At 35.5% G+C, this 17581-nt stretch overlaps 2 protein-coding genes across 2 annotated transcripts; both read left to right on the plus strand.

Annotated features, from left to right (window-relative positions):
• Positions 1–2916: 2916 nt before the first annotated feature.
• Positions 2917–4487, plus strand: LOC121329002 (probable G-protein coupled receptor; the record flags this gene model as incomplete). The annotated part of the gene is made up of 1 exon (XM_041274164.1): positions 2917–4487. A coding segment is annotated over one exon (1194 nt), but the record flags the coding sequence as incomplete, so codon positions are not given.
• Positions 4488–12680: 8193 nt separating this feature from the next.
• Positions 12681–16027, plus strand: LOC121329362 (caveolin-2-like). Its single transcript, XM_041274936.1, has 3 exons — positions 12681–12912; positions 14412–14599; positions 15749–16027. Exons 1-3 carry the CDS (start codon positions 12766–12768, stop codon positions 15897–15899), a joined length of 486 nt encoding a protein of 161 aa, XP_041130870.1. The 5' UTR covers positions 12681–12765; the 3' UTR covers positions 15900–16027.
• The last annotated feature ends 1554 nt before the right edge of the window (positions 16028–17581 follow it).

The raw sequence follows: 17581 nt of genomic DNA on the forward strand, positions 1-17581 counted from the left end.
AAGGTTAAAGTGATCATTTGTGAATTTGTAATTTTAAATTTACTATCCGATTAAGCACAAATACTAAACATTTTTCTTAAACTGTTACAGCTGGATGTCTCGTCTATTTCCATCTTTTCTTATTAAGTCTTGAGAGGTTTCCATGGAAATTGGGCTTGAGACAAGGGGACTACAATATCTGATATAATTATTAATAAGCACTGCACATAGTTATGTAGCAATATATGTATTGCTTTCTGTTATTTAAAAAAAAAAAAAAACATTAGAATCAAACACAAGATAGAACAGAACATGAGAACAGCCTTGCTGAGTGAAATTACATGGAAATATGCAGAAGACCAGCCCTGTTATCAAGGAGGTTTATACAACACAGATATTTGTTTACGCAGGCCATATGCCTTGTGTCTTTGTGTTGTTCAAAAACAATCACTGAGACAGGACAAGGATAGGAGTGATAAGAATGTTTTAAAAAAGCTAAGGTAAATTTAAACAAATCAAAGAGATTTCTGTGTTCTGTGGCACCACCACCTGCCACAAGAATATGTATTAAAATGAAAGAGATCAAGGATACAGATATCAAGTTAAATTCTCAAAGCTATTTACTCAAAATCGTCAAGTTTTTTTTTTTTTTTTATGAATGGAAAAAAACCCACCAATTAAATGTTTAAAACAAATAAGAAACTATTTAATACTCGACTCACGCTCCTGAATTAAATGTCTCGGTTGTTTATTTCATGTTTGCTAACTTTACGGGGCACCCTTCTCCTTATCCTAGAATATGTGACATATATACAGTGTTGTGGGGTCTCATTAATTAGAGCATTACATTTTCCAGTAAATTGTAACCATAAAGATCCCCTTTTCAGACAGGCAACAAAATATGGTAACAGATTATATTTTATGTGAAAAAATAAAATAGTTTATTTTAGTGACCTGTGAAAAAAAAAGGACTGCGGCTAATACTTAACATGGGATCAGGAAAACTCCTCAACAGCGCAAGTCGAACCTTACATGTCACGTGAATATGCTTTCCGTATAATCTTGCAAGAAAATGGTGTCCAAGGAGATCGGATGGGTTCAATAGCAACTTGTAACTGTAACGGATTCCTTTTTAAAAGTAACTTCATCAACCCTGCATATATGCCTGGGAAACTGTTCTTAACTGCTATTGGCATCTAGAGCGCAATTAGACTAGACTCCAAGTTTCAAAACATACTTTAAAGCCTGGTGAATATGAAAAATTCTCTGACATGTTCAAAACAAATACATATACTTATTCACATGGGTAACGGACTTTCATTTTGTAAAATGGTTTGGGAATATGCCAGAATTTAGAATAAATATAGGTGAGGGAAAGATGGTTTATATGATTGTTCATAAACATGCTTTTAATTAATTAATTAAACCTTCACTATGGCACTGATAGAGGAGGTATTTATATGGTTCTCTTCCACATGATCTGGATGCTAACTTCAGAAGTTGTTTTACACCATTCCAAACCATATGGAATTTATTGTTGTTTGCGTTCTGTTAGGATGGATTTCTGTATTCGAGAATGTCACTGCATTATTTTGACAAATTGTAGTAAATATTAAAAGTATAAAAGTTCTGGATCTCACCTGTAAGGCTATGATAAAGCAAGAGAATAAAACTAACTACTAGCATTTTTTTGGTGACTTTTTAAAACTATGTTAACTGTATTCGAGCATATAATGCTGGCACAGTTGTTTTTTGTTTTGTTATTTTTTATAAGGACAGCTGAGCCATAATTAAAATGCAATTCTGGGGAAAGGCAAATTCTACAGAGGAATATGTACTTGAGCGATAATCGCTTACTTACTATGTACTAGTTTTATTAAAAGCATAGTCAAATTGTGATCTCATTTAACCCTGGCTCTGAAATAGAGAGGTTTCCTCCTTATGTTGAACAGCCTTGGACAAACTAGTGTTCAGTAGATTAACTGTTAGCTCTTTACACAGCATTTGATGCTCAGTAGGACAGAGACAGCATTTTCCATACTGCATTTCAAGTGAAAACTTTGTGGTGATAATGGTACATATTGTGTAATACAGTCCTAAATGGAATTTTCCTCAAGAAAGAAAATCTGCAGGCTGTAGATAAGTGATCCACAGGTTCAGAAGGGTAGAGGATATATGGTTCCATGCAGGCGTCTGTGTATTTATCAAAGTGCATTGGTTTTACTGGAAACACTATTGTTATGGTGCTTAGAGAGAGAACCTTTTAATCACATTTTGTTTGCCTACTGTTAAATATGTGTGCTATGTTGATCTATTTTTACATAATTAATTAAAATCATTTAAGTCAACTTGAAAGCTGTGATTTGATATCCTTGACTGTTAAAGTAAGCTTGAGCCAAAGAAAAAAGAAAAAGGGTGCAATTAAATACATTGGATCCCTATGCATTTATTAGCATACTATCATGCCCATGTACTCAATATTTTCTCATACAGGTGGCCATTACCAAAATTACCAAAATCTACTATATCGTTTTGTATTGTAAATCATTTTACAATTTACAAACTTAATTTCACATTCCAGTTTTACCCAATAGAAGAATGCAATGTGAATTTGAGCATTCAACATAATTACTTTTAGGCAGCACTATTTATATATGTTAAAAAATAATTAGAACTACCCTGAATGTAAATACAATACATTTAATAACCAATTGTTTTGTATTGTATTTTTTCAGGAACCAGAGTGTTGCTGATATTGAATAAGGATTTTCATGATTCCAGTGGACAGATAATTGTGAACAATACAAACCCCCTGAAACTAACTGCTGTACCAGTTCTTGGAGGAGAATTATGGAGGTCTACAATGAACTTGTGGACCAGATGACCAACACAACAGCAGAGAATGACACTTATGGGCACTGGAAGCCTTTCTCCACAGTTTCCTCCATGGAGCTCGGGCTGATTTCTAATGGACAGTCCAGAATCAGAGATCTAATTGGAATTTTTTTCATGGTGTTGCTCAGCATCGTTGCACTGCTGGCCAACACAGCTGTGATTGTGGTCATCATCAAATCTCCGCAGCTGAGGAAGTTTGTTTTCGTATTCCATCTGTGTGTGGTGGACCTTCTCTCTGCCATTTTCTTGATGCCTCTGGCAATTGTTTCCAGTTCCCATTTTTTTGGCACAGTGATGTTTAGTCTGTTGGAATGCCAGGTTTTCATATTCCTAAATGTTTGCTTGATTTGTGCATCTATTCTCACCATCACGGCCATCAGCATTGAACGGTATTACTACATAGTCCATCCCATGAGGTACGAGGTTAAAATGACAGCTGGCCTAGCCGTAGCCGTTGTGGTTTTTATATGGATCAAGTCAATTTTACTGGCCTCCTTTCCGCTGTTGACCTGGCCCACTTATGGAATTCAAGGCACAACCAATGCTACCAATTGCTCTTTATACTGGTGCCCCAGTGTCTACAAAAAGGCCTTTGTCATAATTTTCAGCATCCTTTGTTTTTTCCTACCAACTATTATCATCTTCATTGTCTACTGCAGTGTTTATAAGGTGGCAAGGATTGCAGCCTTGCAGCAAGTACCTGTCCCTTCATGGGTTAACAATTCAAAGAGGCGCTCAGACTCAATTAACAGCCAAACAACCATCATCACCACAAGGAATCTTCCTCAAAGACTGTCTGCTGAGAACGTCTTTGGGGGAAGCAAAGCTGCTTTTACTTTGATCATTATCGTAGGCCAATTTCTGCTCTGCTGGTTGCCTTTCTTTTCCTTTCATCTCTATTTGTCAGTAAATGAGGCTGTCAAAAGCCCTGGAGATGTAGAGACCATAGTTACCTGGCTTGCCTACTCCTCATTTGCTATTAACCCTTTCTTCTATGGACTCCTGAACCGTCAGATAAGAGAGGAACTCTGTAAGCTCAAAAGGTGCTACATGACCAGGACTTCAGAGTTGGGCATTTCAAGCCAAGAAGGTTCCATCCAGGAGAACTTCCTGCAGTTCTTACAAAGGACCAGCTGCACGGTGGAAACCAGGTCAAGCTGCATCAATTCTAGCCCCAGAAACACTCTGGACCAAACAGTGCCATGTTTCAGAATCCCGGGTCAAATCCCAGAATAATGTATAAAAAATGTAAAGTATGCACACATACTAAAAGACCATTCTTACAATAACTGGCTGTTGATCCTGGATTTAGAGGTCAGTTACAGGTTCAGATGAGGTATTTTTATTTCTTTCAAAAATGAATAACTATATTACTATTGTGTGAGCTGTTCAAATGACCTAAGACAGCAGCCAGTATGAGCACTGTATATAAAACAGAAGAATGCCTTTGTTCATTTTTTTTTGCACTAGGAGAATAGTGGATACTGAAAAAATAATTCCTTTCTTACATTGGTTTACTGCTTTTTCACAACTAAGTATCTGCAAGAATTGTGTGGGTTACTTTAATTTTTAATTATAATTATTATTAATTTTCCTCATTACAAAACGATAGTTGGGCGTCATAGTCATGATAAATACATGTATGTGTTTCTGCCTTATTAAAGAAAATATATATATATATATATATATATATATATATATATATATATATATATATATATATATATATATATACACACACACACACACACACACACACACACACACACACACACACACACAAAAATCTACTATACCCCCATTCACACTGGCACTCCTACCTGGGTCAGACTCGGGTTCTGGCTACCTGGGTCACAATCCCGCGTAGTGTGAAACCACTTACCTGAGTCATACCCAGCGACCACCTCAGGATGTGGGTCGACATGTTTTGACCAGGGTTGAGTGAGACAAGATGCATGACAGCCGATCTTAAGCTGACGAAATAAAAAACAGCCACGTCTGCGTGAAGTTTTCACTTCTGAGAGGAATGTTTTTATTCATTCTGTTTAGCCATATTTTTGTTGCTTGAGACACACCATGAGCCAGATTGCAGCATGGATGAAGAAACATTTGCTCTAATCAACATTTGGGCCGACAGTTCAATCCAGAGAAGCTTGGATGGAAGCGTCTGTAACAAGCTGCTTCCGGGGCATTGATACGCGCGTTGTGTTCTTGTGTCTGTCACACAGGTCAACCCTGCTTTATCAAAAGCAGTGTGAAATCACATAGCTGACCCGCATGACACTGGGTTCGGCCAGAGTAGGTTCCAACCCGGGTAGAGCATGCCAGTGTGAAAGGGGCTATAGAGATAGAATACAAGTGGTCTCAAATTAAGCTTCTCCTTTAAATGAGTGTGCAAACACCATAAAATAGATACCCTTTTTAGGACAGCCAGTCATCATCATCATAATAATAATAATAATAATAAATAATAATAATAATAATAATAATAATAATATACTATATTTTTACTTTCAAAATACTTTTAAGTTTTATGTACAGTTGTTTGTTCTTGACGAAACCTAGAATGATCAGAACCCCCAGTCTAATGCAATCTCACACTGTGGCTATTCACAAAGTGAGAGTATGTATTTTTTATGAAGATATAAACAGGCCCACACACCACTCATATATAAGAGAAATGCACAGTTAGATATATTAGTCAATACCCAATGCACTATGTTCGTGTACATGTAGTTTAATGAAAAAATGAAGATGTATAACACTTGAAAAAGGTAGCTACTTGATATTCCTGTCAAATTCATATTATCTGTCATATCCCTGTCTTTGTTCAAAATGGCATTCTGGGATAAAAGTGATATTTATTCAAATAGAATAATTTAAGGGAATTTTATATTTTAACTCCTACCATATTATAGTTTATTGGAATGCTATTTATAAATACATTGTGTTTTTTTTTTTGTTTTTTTTATAAATAAATACATATAATGTGATTGAACTGAAGCCTTGTTTCGTTTCATTTTCTTAGAATACTTGATTATATACTTGGTGGTTTGAACTCATCTGATTTTTAAGTGATAGGTTTTTAATCAAATAAGGTTTGGGGATGTCTCTCTTTCTGCAGTGCTTTCCAAATCAGTAAGACAATTCTTTATTACAAATGGGGACTTGATAGTTTCAAGACCCTGGAATGAAAAGAAAGAAATGTAAATATACCCGCAGTCTCACATACTATGCACCTACTGTAATGCTGTAGCTGTCTCATTTTCAACTGCAAAGAAAAATAAATCGAAAGTTCTAATTCAGCACCTTTAAGCTATCTGTCAGTGCTGCTTAAAACAAGCGAAATTGGGCTTGGCCATGCAGACAGTCACTTTTCTTCTTTCGGCATTTGCAGCACACATTTTGGGCTTTTCTTGTTCCTGGTCGCTTATCTCTAAAGTAAAAAAACAACATAACAAATGTTTGTGGTCAATATATGCATAAAAACTGTAGGTTACCGGTCCCAGTGTGCACGTGTCTTCCACGTGTGCACACTTATCAGCCTCTGAATAGTAGAACGGAAAGTAGTATTCCCTCTCCAACCCGCCCCCCCGACGGAAAACAACCCCCAACCCCTCCTCCCCCTTTTTGGTTCTGAAAGATTGTCAGTTGTGACCATAAATGGGCCATAGCTAGGGTTTCGCTTATTTTTGAGAACAAGGCTGCTTTTTTTCTGTCAGAAATCTGGCAACCCTGCTCAGTCGCCATGGGAACGAGATGAGACAAGAAGCTAATAATGTTCCTGTTGCTCACATAGCAACAAGGTGATTTTAAGTAGGAGCTTTCAGCTGGAGACAAACACCAAGCAAGAGAATAAGTTGCTCAAGGCATGCTTTAATACTACATTGCAGTTCACCTGTTTTGCCATAATACCTATAGCTCTCGAATTGGGGGACCACTTTAAAAACATACAGGTGAAAGCTTATTATTAAGCTTCACTCAAAAAATACAGTGCCTGTGTTAACCCAGCAATATCGGTTTCCTCTACTATGAAGATGGCCCCCAGATCTCAAAAGGCTTTTTTTCTATCCAAATACCTAATAGATATCCAGGATTAGATGCTGCAGGATTGGCAGGGGGGAATTCTTCCTTACACTTGCATATTCATGAGTGCAAATAAGTCATTCAAAACAATTGGTGGATAAGGATAAGAAACAACAAATAAATATTGTGCAAATCCTGTTGAAATTCAGCATAGTTTACATACATGACCTTTTTGAATGTTCTTCTGTGAGGCTTGTGGTGTGAGTAAAGGTTTTATTTATTTTTTTACTTGCTTGTAAATTTGAAAGACTTTGAAAACGAAGTCAACCGGCACATGGAAGTAAGGAAATATAAGAATGCAATCACTGCCTGTCTATAAGACAATATAGCTTAAATAGAAAATCATATAGCATACCATATACATTAATTACCATATATATATATATATATATATATATATATATATATATATATATATATATATATATATATATCACTGAAAATCATTAGAAAATATTACCCTCACTGTTGTCTCCACTTTGAAATTCATGTACATTTATATGTGCCTGGAGAATATTTTGATGCCTGTTTTTGGACAAATGAAATCTCAGTGCCATATACAGGTAATGTAGATTAAACAAAAAAGTTCATAAGCTTTTGAGAATAAGCCAGTAGGTCCATTTGGTTTGAAATAAAAATGTTCCAATTCCAATTTGATTTATTATTTTTTAAATAAAAATATCTAATTATATGACAAATATAATGTCTATATTCATTTGTGAATCATCTTGTATATAAAGTGACATTGAAAACCATAACAACAAAGTTGGGAATACCTAAAATGTATTTCTGTTCTTGAATACACTACATATTACTTCAACAACCGACAACAGATCCCCTATAAAAGACAAACAAAAAACTACATAAACAGTACTACACATTTACTATTAAATTACTATGTTCATAAATTATATAACAGTACAATAATGGTAAGATTGGAGCATTTCTATACATATATGTATATACGCTGTTTATGGAATTTGGGCTTACTTGTTGTTTTATGACATATTAGAGGGGAGTACCACATAATTATTACTATGGAAACATGACTCACTTACTTCTTGAATGCTTTTGCATCGATAGTGTTTCAAAAGTAATTGGGTAGTTTTGATCATAAGAGTTACACATAGCCAACAAAAGGTTGAAGTATCTTATATCAAGCAGCATAAACTGGAATATAGCTACACACATTATAATATTATTATGACATTAAAAGAGACCTTTGAGTTTAACTACCCAGTTTGCCAAACGGTATTCTTCTTAACAAACACATGTCTTTAACGTAATTAAATTAGCATGATTCAGAGAGAATGCTCTCCACTGACACTCAGATGAATAAGCACTGTTTGAAGGCAAGCAGGCTAGTGTTTTATATAATCAGAATCGGCCTTTCCAGAGGTAATTAATGTACATTTACAGCTCAGATAATCAAAGTGAGGATTGAGATAATGAAAAACCTCTGTTGCTACGGAAACAAGCTCTTTCATAGCCACCATGCCAAACACAATTGTCAGTAAAAAGAACATTCACTTATTTAGAACATGTGATCTAATTATATATTCATAATATGTGTTGCATTATGATCAAAACATGTTGCGATAAAAATAGAGCTTGCAGAATGTTCTGGGGAAGATTTAAGTGCACTAATTAAGAATAAGAAAGGCCTATTTGTCTGTTTTCCTTCAATTTAATTCTTCAAAATCAAACTGTGTCACTGTATTATCTAATAGGCATTCAAACCCAGTTTTCCCACTTTCAATAAACAAGGACTTATCAAGTACCGCCTCCACCGTAAGGTGAGCCATACCGTATGAGCGACACCTTACTTGAGAAAACTGGTTGTTTACCTCTGCCCAGGTAGTCAGACTGTTATAAATCTGTAAATATAGAATGTTATCATATATATTGTTGTGCAATGAATGAACATGTTTCATTATGTTTCAATGAGGAACCTAAGTTGACTCAAAACAAATACAGAGTTTTCCTCTTAAAGGAGAGTGAAGATTACAAGATTTTGGGCACTCTTAAAAAATCTACACTTATAAATTCAATCCCAAAATATTAATTTGGAGTTAATGAAAATACACGATTTTGGTACCAATCTGAAGAGGTGGCATGCCTGGGGAACAGTCCAGACCTGATGCACTTTACATGACTGGCAAAGACTCAGTAATGCCATTCATCAGTGCCATTCCAACATGATTGGATTGCATAGAGACTCTGGGTGTCTACTAAGACTTGAACATTTGATTCCAAGTAGTTAGTTCTAGTTCTGGTATAACGCAAAACAAACAGTACATGATTTTCTACCCTACTAAAATGATGTACTGTTGCTAATACGCCCACGTTGGCTTGACGTCAGTGTAATTTGACTTCTGAATGGTGTGCCTTCCCACTTACATTTGTACAGACCATTCTCGCCAAAAATATACTGGTCTAAACCTCTTCAAAACTGTCGATTCGTGCATGCAGAAAACTATTCAAAAACCCCATCTGTTGAAGCAATTATTTAACTAAGATGCCATTGATCACCTAGAGCAGCTGAAAATGTCATGTCAAATGTTAGGAAATAGAACTACTACTTGGAAATGTTCTGCTATAATAAGATCATAAGGAGGACACATCAGCTAGAAATAAAACTCAAAGAACCACACATTTTGCTAAACTGAGCTTTTACTAATATTAAGCTAGCAATGCATTTGCAGCAGTAGTACAAGGCTATACTAAAATCTATCATTAAAATCTAACCTTTAGAATGGCTTATCTAATGGTTTAATATAATGAATTTTATTTTTATTTTAAAGTCCAGATTGGATAGTAGACTATAGAAGAAGTGTCAATGTTAGGATGTTAGAACATGTGGAATTCAAAACTGGGCTAAACAGGTTATTGTTTGAACTTACGGTAGCCAGTATCCACAGTTTCTATGGCAACTAATTGCTAGCTGGACATTTATAAGGATGCAAGTACTGGATTGTTTATAGGAGGAAATCGCCTCAACAAAACAAATGCCATCACATTAAGAACTAAGAACTCAGGCTCTGACAGCTAACAGTTGGGTGTTTTGTGCTTTCTTAGATAACAACCTGTAAGTAAAAAGAGGAAAAAGATGAACATGCAAAAACATGTGACACTGTACTTTACAATCAGAGTAATGGAATCAGTTGTTATTTTATGTTAGTAACAATGTATCATCCCTTATAAAAGCTTATCATTGTAAAAGCATAGCAAAGTGCAATAAAACAGACTGAAAATATGGTAACCATAGTGAGGTATGGTCAAGCATATTAATAAATAAATAATAAATATAGCAAACCAGGGTAGAATATGGTAAGTATAACCAAAACTGCAAAAATACCATACAACAATACTGTGGTAAACTGCTATAAAGGGTACAGAAATATTAAAATGTTTTATTAGAACAAAATACAGCAATGGAAAAAATTGATTGTACTCTGATGTTATTTTGAACTGGACAACCTCCATTTAAAATTCTGTTTTTCTCTCTGAGAAATTGCTGGACATGTTTGCTTAAAAGTTTCACTTGTTCAAGAGCAGTGTGGTTTAAATAGATTTAAACCGAGGAAGGAAAATAGAGATATTTAAACTAAAACTACCTTTTGGGAGTATAAACAAACCTTAGTAGTACTTCGACAGGAGTAAGAAACTTAGAAATACATTTTGATGTAGATGCAACTAGTCTTTTAATAATTGTATTTTTAGCATCTATAATGGATGGTTGTTTTCAGCTTCTTTACAAAAACATCAGTTCAGAACATCCAAGCAGCTTGTTATAGGATAGTTCAAGGCTGCTGTGGGCTATTAATAGCTGATGGGGTCTGTTAATGGGTACAAAGGTTGCTGAACACCAATTTGTTTATAGTGAAGCCATTAGAATTGAACATGTGACCCAGGACAGAGGAATGACACTCTGACCTTTTATATAGATGGATTTTGATGCTGTTGTCAAAACCCCATATGGAACTCTTGGAAAATTGAGTCAATGTGCAACTAAAATAAACAAAGTTTAGTTTTGTTTTGGTTTTAATAAAAATAATATGAAAATAAATATTATGAAAACATAATCTTTATTAAGATCATTTTATTAAGCACTCAGTAGAAATACTAAAATACACACTAACATGTTCAATGACTTTAGTATTACCTGTGAACAAATCATTTGGGGACTTCCTCTCCACTCCCTTATATAGTATATATCACACATGGCATGAAAACTGTTAGATGATAGATCATTTGAAAGGAACTTCAGAAAAAAAAAGAGTAAGAATTATTAAAAAAATTTTTCCAAAGCGGTATTGCTGTTTAATTAAATATAAATTGGGAGGGTGTCAAAAACATAAAAAAAAGCTTAGACAATGCATTTTTTTTGTATGTTGAACAAATTACTAATCTGAACTGGGGTCCAGTCCCGAATGGTTCGGATAAGCAAGAGTCTAACGGAAGAAAAGTGGCTTGAAACCAAGAAGAAGTGTGAGCAGCGTCTCCAGATATTAGCCAGCAGAGGGCACTGAAAATCAAGACATGGAACACCCCTCCAAAACATTTACACACCAAGAAGTTTCAGAAAGATACCCACAATGAGTGACCATAAAAAAAACTGGAGAACAGCATAAGACCAACAATATATTTAGATTTTGTTGAACCTGCTGAAAACCAGGCTGGCCAGACTATTTTAAAACCTGAAGTAATAAACACTGTAGTACAGAAGGAGCTCAAGTAGCAATATGATCCCACCATCTTAGGCTTAACATTCTGTATGACCTCACCAGTTTGGGCTTAAGTTTATATTGAGGGTTTAGTTCTTTTAATTATGTTCTGTGAACCCTAAGCCAATGGGGTCATATTTATACTCTTCTTAAGCCTGTATTTGCACACTGCTAGATACTTTTGCAAAGGGAGCTTCTTATTTACATGGACGTTATCACTGTTTTGAACAGATTTTAATGCAGGTTTCAAATGTGCAGTTTTGAAAGAACCACATGTTATAGCAAACATATATTTTCATTTTAAAACAAGATATCTGGTACTACTTTAGGTTAAAGGAAACACTTTATATGCCTTGTTCTTGGGTTATCTGTTTACACTTATATTTCCTGAGTCATTTAACTTAAGCAGTGTATTCAACGTATGTCAAGAGGGGAAGCAGCTGACTGGTTGTTGACAGGAAAGAAGCCAGTGAAAGGTGTGGGGACAATTACATTGTCCAGGTGAAATGACCTAGGAAGTACAAGACAGTGAAAAAGCATGGAATCCAAAACTAAGATTTCATAGCATTATTTTGTTAACTACAATTACTTTAAAAATAAATGACAAAATGTATTTCTCAAATATTTTTTGTTACAACATATACTTAGGGATATTACTCTCAGTATGCGAATATAGGCAAACGTTTGCAAAGGGGAATGGTGTTAAGATAATTGGTTTCCACTCGAGGTTCTCCTACAATGTTACTCTTTATTAAGAAGTGCATCTTTCCATTAGCACTTGAGCACAGCATCCCATATTTACACAGTGAAATGTGCCACCTAGGCTTCAGTAACCTGTTTATTGAACTGTCAGTCTGATAATGCTGGGCAGCCATCCACTGGGCCTGCTTGGACATTCCGTGAGTAGGAGGTCAGTGTCTTAATATACACCCCAACAGATGCTAAAGAAGGGCTGCTTCAAACAAAGAGAGCTTTTGGTTTATATGCATTTGGACTTTCCAGTGTTAGCATCTCAGACCTCTTGGATACATTGCTGTAAAGTGTTGGCCTCCCTCCTTCTTCTCTGCAGGTTGTAACTATGATTAAGGAGGATGTTATAGAAGAAACCAAGATCGATCTTGGGGGAGAGGAGCAGCAGACTGAGGTCAATGCTGCCCTGCCTCAAAATGAAACCACCCCATTGGTGGGGAGCCGGGACCCCAAAGGAGTTAATGCACATTTGAGGGTAAGTTTAACAATAAGCCTAATGTGTCTCTTTAGATATGCAGAATGTTCACCCCGCTTTTTATAAAAGGAAGAAAAACAAATATGCAAAACCAGCTGCCTAATCCATAAAAGCTTTAAAAACATATCAACTGGCATTCTGAAGAGCAAGTATGCTTAGAAGCTCTTAAATCAATTACAGTGGGTTACTCATTCTGCGTTGTTCCAGATCCTCGATTAATGGATCTCAAAATGGAACATTGGCTTTCAGTTTCAACATCTTCATCTCTAAAACATTAACAGGGAGTACTATTCAGTGCCATCCTTTTGAAACAGTGGAAAACATTTGGCACATTCACTAACACTTTCTTAATATAATTACTTGTTTAAACAAACCTTGACACTAAAAGTTACATTACTCACTGTGCATTAGCACCAAAGCTAGATGTATTCTCAACAACCTCATTTATTAACATTTGAATGTGGGTTAAAATTCAACCCTACTATAATATATACATTTTCACTCCTGTATTAGTTCTTTTTTTAAAAATAGATTGAGGAACAATACTGTATTTTGTTTTAATAAATAAGACTTACTGTAGGAGCCAGTAAATTTTTCAATACCAATATCATCTTAAATATTCTGACTCATAAGGTGATATTTCAAGCTAGTATTCATAAAAGTACATTTTAGTGTGTGTAAAGAGTATTCTTTATCTTTCTAATCATGTTTCTTTGTTGAGGTTTACAAGCCCCTTGAGGCTATTTATAATGTATTGTGCTATTAACTAACAGCATGTGGCTCCACCCTTAGCTTTATGTATGGTGGCGTCCAATGGATTAAGTAGCCATGCGTTACCGAGGGAGTTTGTTCCACTCCTTGTTGACTTCTCAAGCTCAGCAGTACTTCAGAGGTTTATGTCTATCAAGTTCCGAATGGATCGGACTGGATTAAAGTTAGGAGATTGGCTTGCCCACAGCAGGCATCTTATGTCTGTCTGAGCCTCTCTTTCTTCTGCTGATGACTGAGCAAGCCCTGTGTGCAAGAGCACCATTATCCTTAACTGCTGGCTAAATGAGTCCACTACCTGAGAATTGGTAGAACAAATCAAACATGTGTCACAGATTTTGACAGAATTTATGACAGTTGAAATGGTAGAGATGCTTATTACGGTTGACATTGAAATGCCTGTAGTTTCTACCAGAAATCATTTGGCAGAGCCTTAAGAGATCGCGAACAATGAGAAAGTCTATATGGATGAGTGGCTACGCTTGTTTTTTTTAAACAATTAATCATTAATAGAGGAGCTTTTTTTAATTTTTTTTTTTTTTTACCAGCTGTGCAAAACGTACTGCTAGGAACTGCTGGAAAGGCATGTCAGTATCCTTAACTCAGTGTAGAAGCAGCATCCCAGTCTTCAGGTTCACCTTGTACTCAACACAGGGTTTGTTACAATAAACATGTGCTATTCAGCAGTTTCCCCAGCAGTTGGTATTAATGTGTTTTTTCTCTGTTTTCAGGTGACTTTTGAAGATGTGATAGCAGAACCCCAATCGATCCACAGCTTTGACAAGGTGTGGCTCTGGAGCCATGCCTTGTTTGAAGTCTCCAGACTCTGGTTCTACAGAATAATCTCCCTCATCCTCGCTGTTCCTGTTTCTTTAATTGTTGGAATTCTATTAGCCATACTAAGTTGCCTTCACATTTGGTATGTCACAAAATGTTACATGTTGTGAATTATGAGGAAACAACTTTGCCTTTTATTTTTTGATTAAACTGGCATATTTTAGGTTAAAAAGTTACGAGATGAGCCAAGAGGAGTGTTCACTACTGAGAATTTGATCCTGTTTGGAATGCGGGAAATAGATTGTGGAGACATTATGAAAAAAATCTTGGTATGGTGTGTAGAAATGTTATCTCTGTCTCCCTGTTTGCTGACTTTCATAACTCCAGCCTAATTTGTTTGTCTGGGCTCACATTTCTCTCCAAATCTGAATCCTAAATACACCCTAATTCACTGTGGTTCAAAATTCGGGTTTGTACACGTCTATTATGTTTAACATAATTTTGTTTGATGAAGTCATATAGTTATAGGAATTACCAGGGTCATATTATTACACGATTAATGTAGACACCCATACTATGCACCCTGAAATTACATTTTAAAATGATCCTTTATTGATGTCCAACTCAGCCATCAACATGAAACAATGCGTGTTGGTCATTTGTTGCTACTTTTCTGCATTCAGTGAATGTTTGATAATTGCAGCTGGTGTCTTTGTCATGTCAAGTCACGGGATAGATTAAGGGTAGGAGCAGTTATGTCATTGTTTTTTCACCATTAAAACAACAGTAATTGTATTCAGTTCAATTGGATTAACTGAAAAACACATATGACAAAGCTGGGTGTACTTTGTAATGCAAAAACTACAGTTATAGCTAAAAGACTTGCTATGTAGAAATATATTTTCATGTTTCATTAAATTAAAGCTGATGTATTAAGGAGTAAGGCTAATGATGCATAGTGTCAATGTTTATCTGGCTTTCTGAAACAGTGCATTTTCACCATTAATGCACAAAGCCATGTGCAGAGCCAAGTAAACAATTCAAGCATTCATGTTATGCATGGTGGAGGGCTGATAGTTAATTTGGGGAATTTGGGGAGATATAGGTTTTTTACATTGGAAGAGAAAAAATCATATCTAACAAAAACAGCAGAGCTACATGTTTGTTACATTAATTATTACAGGTTGAATACCTAAAACTGTTAATATACTCAGGCCCGGGTGCTGACATACTGAATGCACTGTAAGTGGGGTATGTACTGATCTTATTGTGCATTCGTGCTTATTTTCAGGTGCGTGATGCCATGTGTCAGAGTCTTCCTGATCAACATGCCTTCCATTCAGACAATCTGGGGATCAATTTTAGACACCGCCATTGCACCATTCTTCAGGAGTATGGGGAAATGTTGCAGTGCCATCAATGTACACCTGTCTCGTGACTGAAATCCTACATCACCTGTTAGTTTGACTGGTGAACAATCCCTGGACAACATTAACACTACTGCCTCTCTCAGTAGGCAATGCTCTGACTCCAGCAACACTGTGTAAATGCAATAGCACAGTAAGATATACAAAAGCTTCTGTTTTAATGTATTTATGGTTTTAATTATTTGATTAAAACCAAAAAATTAAAGTTTAAAAACAACCAAAACACATGTTTCATTCATTCATAAGTAGAAATAATAGTTAGATCCTTGCCGTCGATGTGATAACGAAATGTGTTAAGTTGGAATAAAGGGCTGTGTTCATGAAGCATCACTATGACCATCCTATGCATTTACTGGTACATTCTTGGTATATTATTTCTTCATGAGTACAGCCTAAAAAAAAAGTGCTTAATTAGAGCTATATATTACTCTACCATTATAATTCTTCTCACTGTAGCTCATGAAGACATTGATAATGAAGTTCCTAATAATAGCCAGAGCTACTAATAGCAATACCAAAATAGAAGCAGGCCAAATGAACCTTTCTTTGTCCAAGATATAAAATCATTCAAATAAAGCTGCTTGAACAGGGTAGAAGGATCATGAAGAACAAAAAATAACTAAAGAGGACAAAGCAATGGTCAATGTTATCATGCAAGCATACATCTCCACACTGCTATTTGTGTATATAAAGGACACAGTTGTATAGAAAAGCATTTTCATTAAAGTAAAGACGCTTGTATTAGAGAGTAGAGATAATGGCGCTTGGCATAGCATAGTGTCGATGTTTATCTGAAGCAGTGCTTATCTTTGTCGATGCACAGAGCCGCAGTACACAGCCAAGGGTAGCATTGTGATGTGCAAATGTTTAGTGGAGCACTGCTACCTAGTAGCATTTTGGGAAATGTGAGCTCCTACACTGTATTTCTTAGACAGGTTTTTATTAGAAATAACTTTCTTAAGTTGGGCGTCATATCGAACAAAAAAGCAGAGATATACTCAAACCATTTTCTGGAAGCTGTGGGATACATTAGTGTTCTAGTGCATCCTCCTTCTGGAATTTCACAAATTGACGACAGCATGTGAAAACACAAAGTTAACCATAGATACTGCAAATAAACACCAATGCCAGTATGGATTAAATACTGTTTAGTGTGGTTCTGAAGATGCATGGTTTATGAGACCCAATTTTTATCACAATTATTGTTGTCCTTTATTATTATTATTATTATTATTATTATTATTATTATTATTATTATTATTATTATTATTATTATTATTATTATATGTTATTCTCTATTTGCCAAAGGGATGAAATATTCTTGGAATGGATTCATGTTTGTGGTACAACAACTTGCACAGAGATTTCAAAGTGAGAGATATTATAATCCAAGGGCAGCTCTATTTCAAAACCACACTCTTCATATTGAGTACATGTAAATGTAAAATTGAACACCGTGGTATAATTTTATTTATACAGTGCTTATCGTTCAACCAACCATTCAACATTAACAATATTGATAAAGGGTAAATGACATACACATTGGCAATATTGTATGAACCCTTTGCCAACACTTGTTTGAGCTGTTTCTTACACTGGAACCACTGTTTGGATTTACCACCTTTAGACATAAAGCACGTCTATCCCACAGTCCTTTGTAAGTAGTTTATAATGATTTGTGTGAATTTAAACATCAA

Source organism: Polyodon spathula, chromosome 16, assembly GCF_017654505.1.
Source record: "Polyodon spathula isolate WHYD16114869_AA chromosome 16, ASM1765450v1, whole genome shotgun sequence".
Taxonomy (NCBI): domain Eukaryota; kingdom Metazoa; phylum Chordata; class Actinopteri; order Acipenseriformes; family Polyodontidae; genus Polyodon; species Polyodon spathula.

Coding starts and splice junctions, on each gene's coding strand:
- LOC121329362 (XM_041274936.1), top strand. CDS start 12,766: ATGATTAAGGAGGATGTTATAGAAGAAACCAAGATCGATCTTGGGGGA. Junction 12,913..14,411: donor GAGTTAATGCACATTTGAGG/GTAAGTTTAACA, acceptor CTCTGTTTTCAG/GTGACTTTTGAAGATGTGAT. Junction 14,600..15,748: donor CTAAGTTGCCTTCACATTTG/GTATGTCACAAA, acceptor GCTTATTTTCAG/GTGCGTGATGCCATGTGTCA.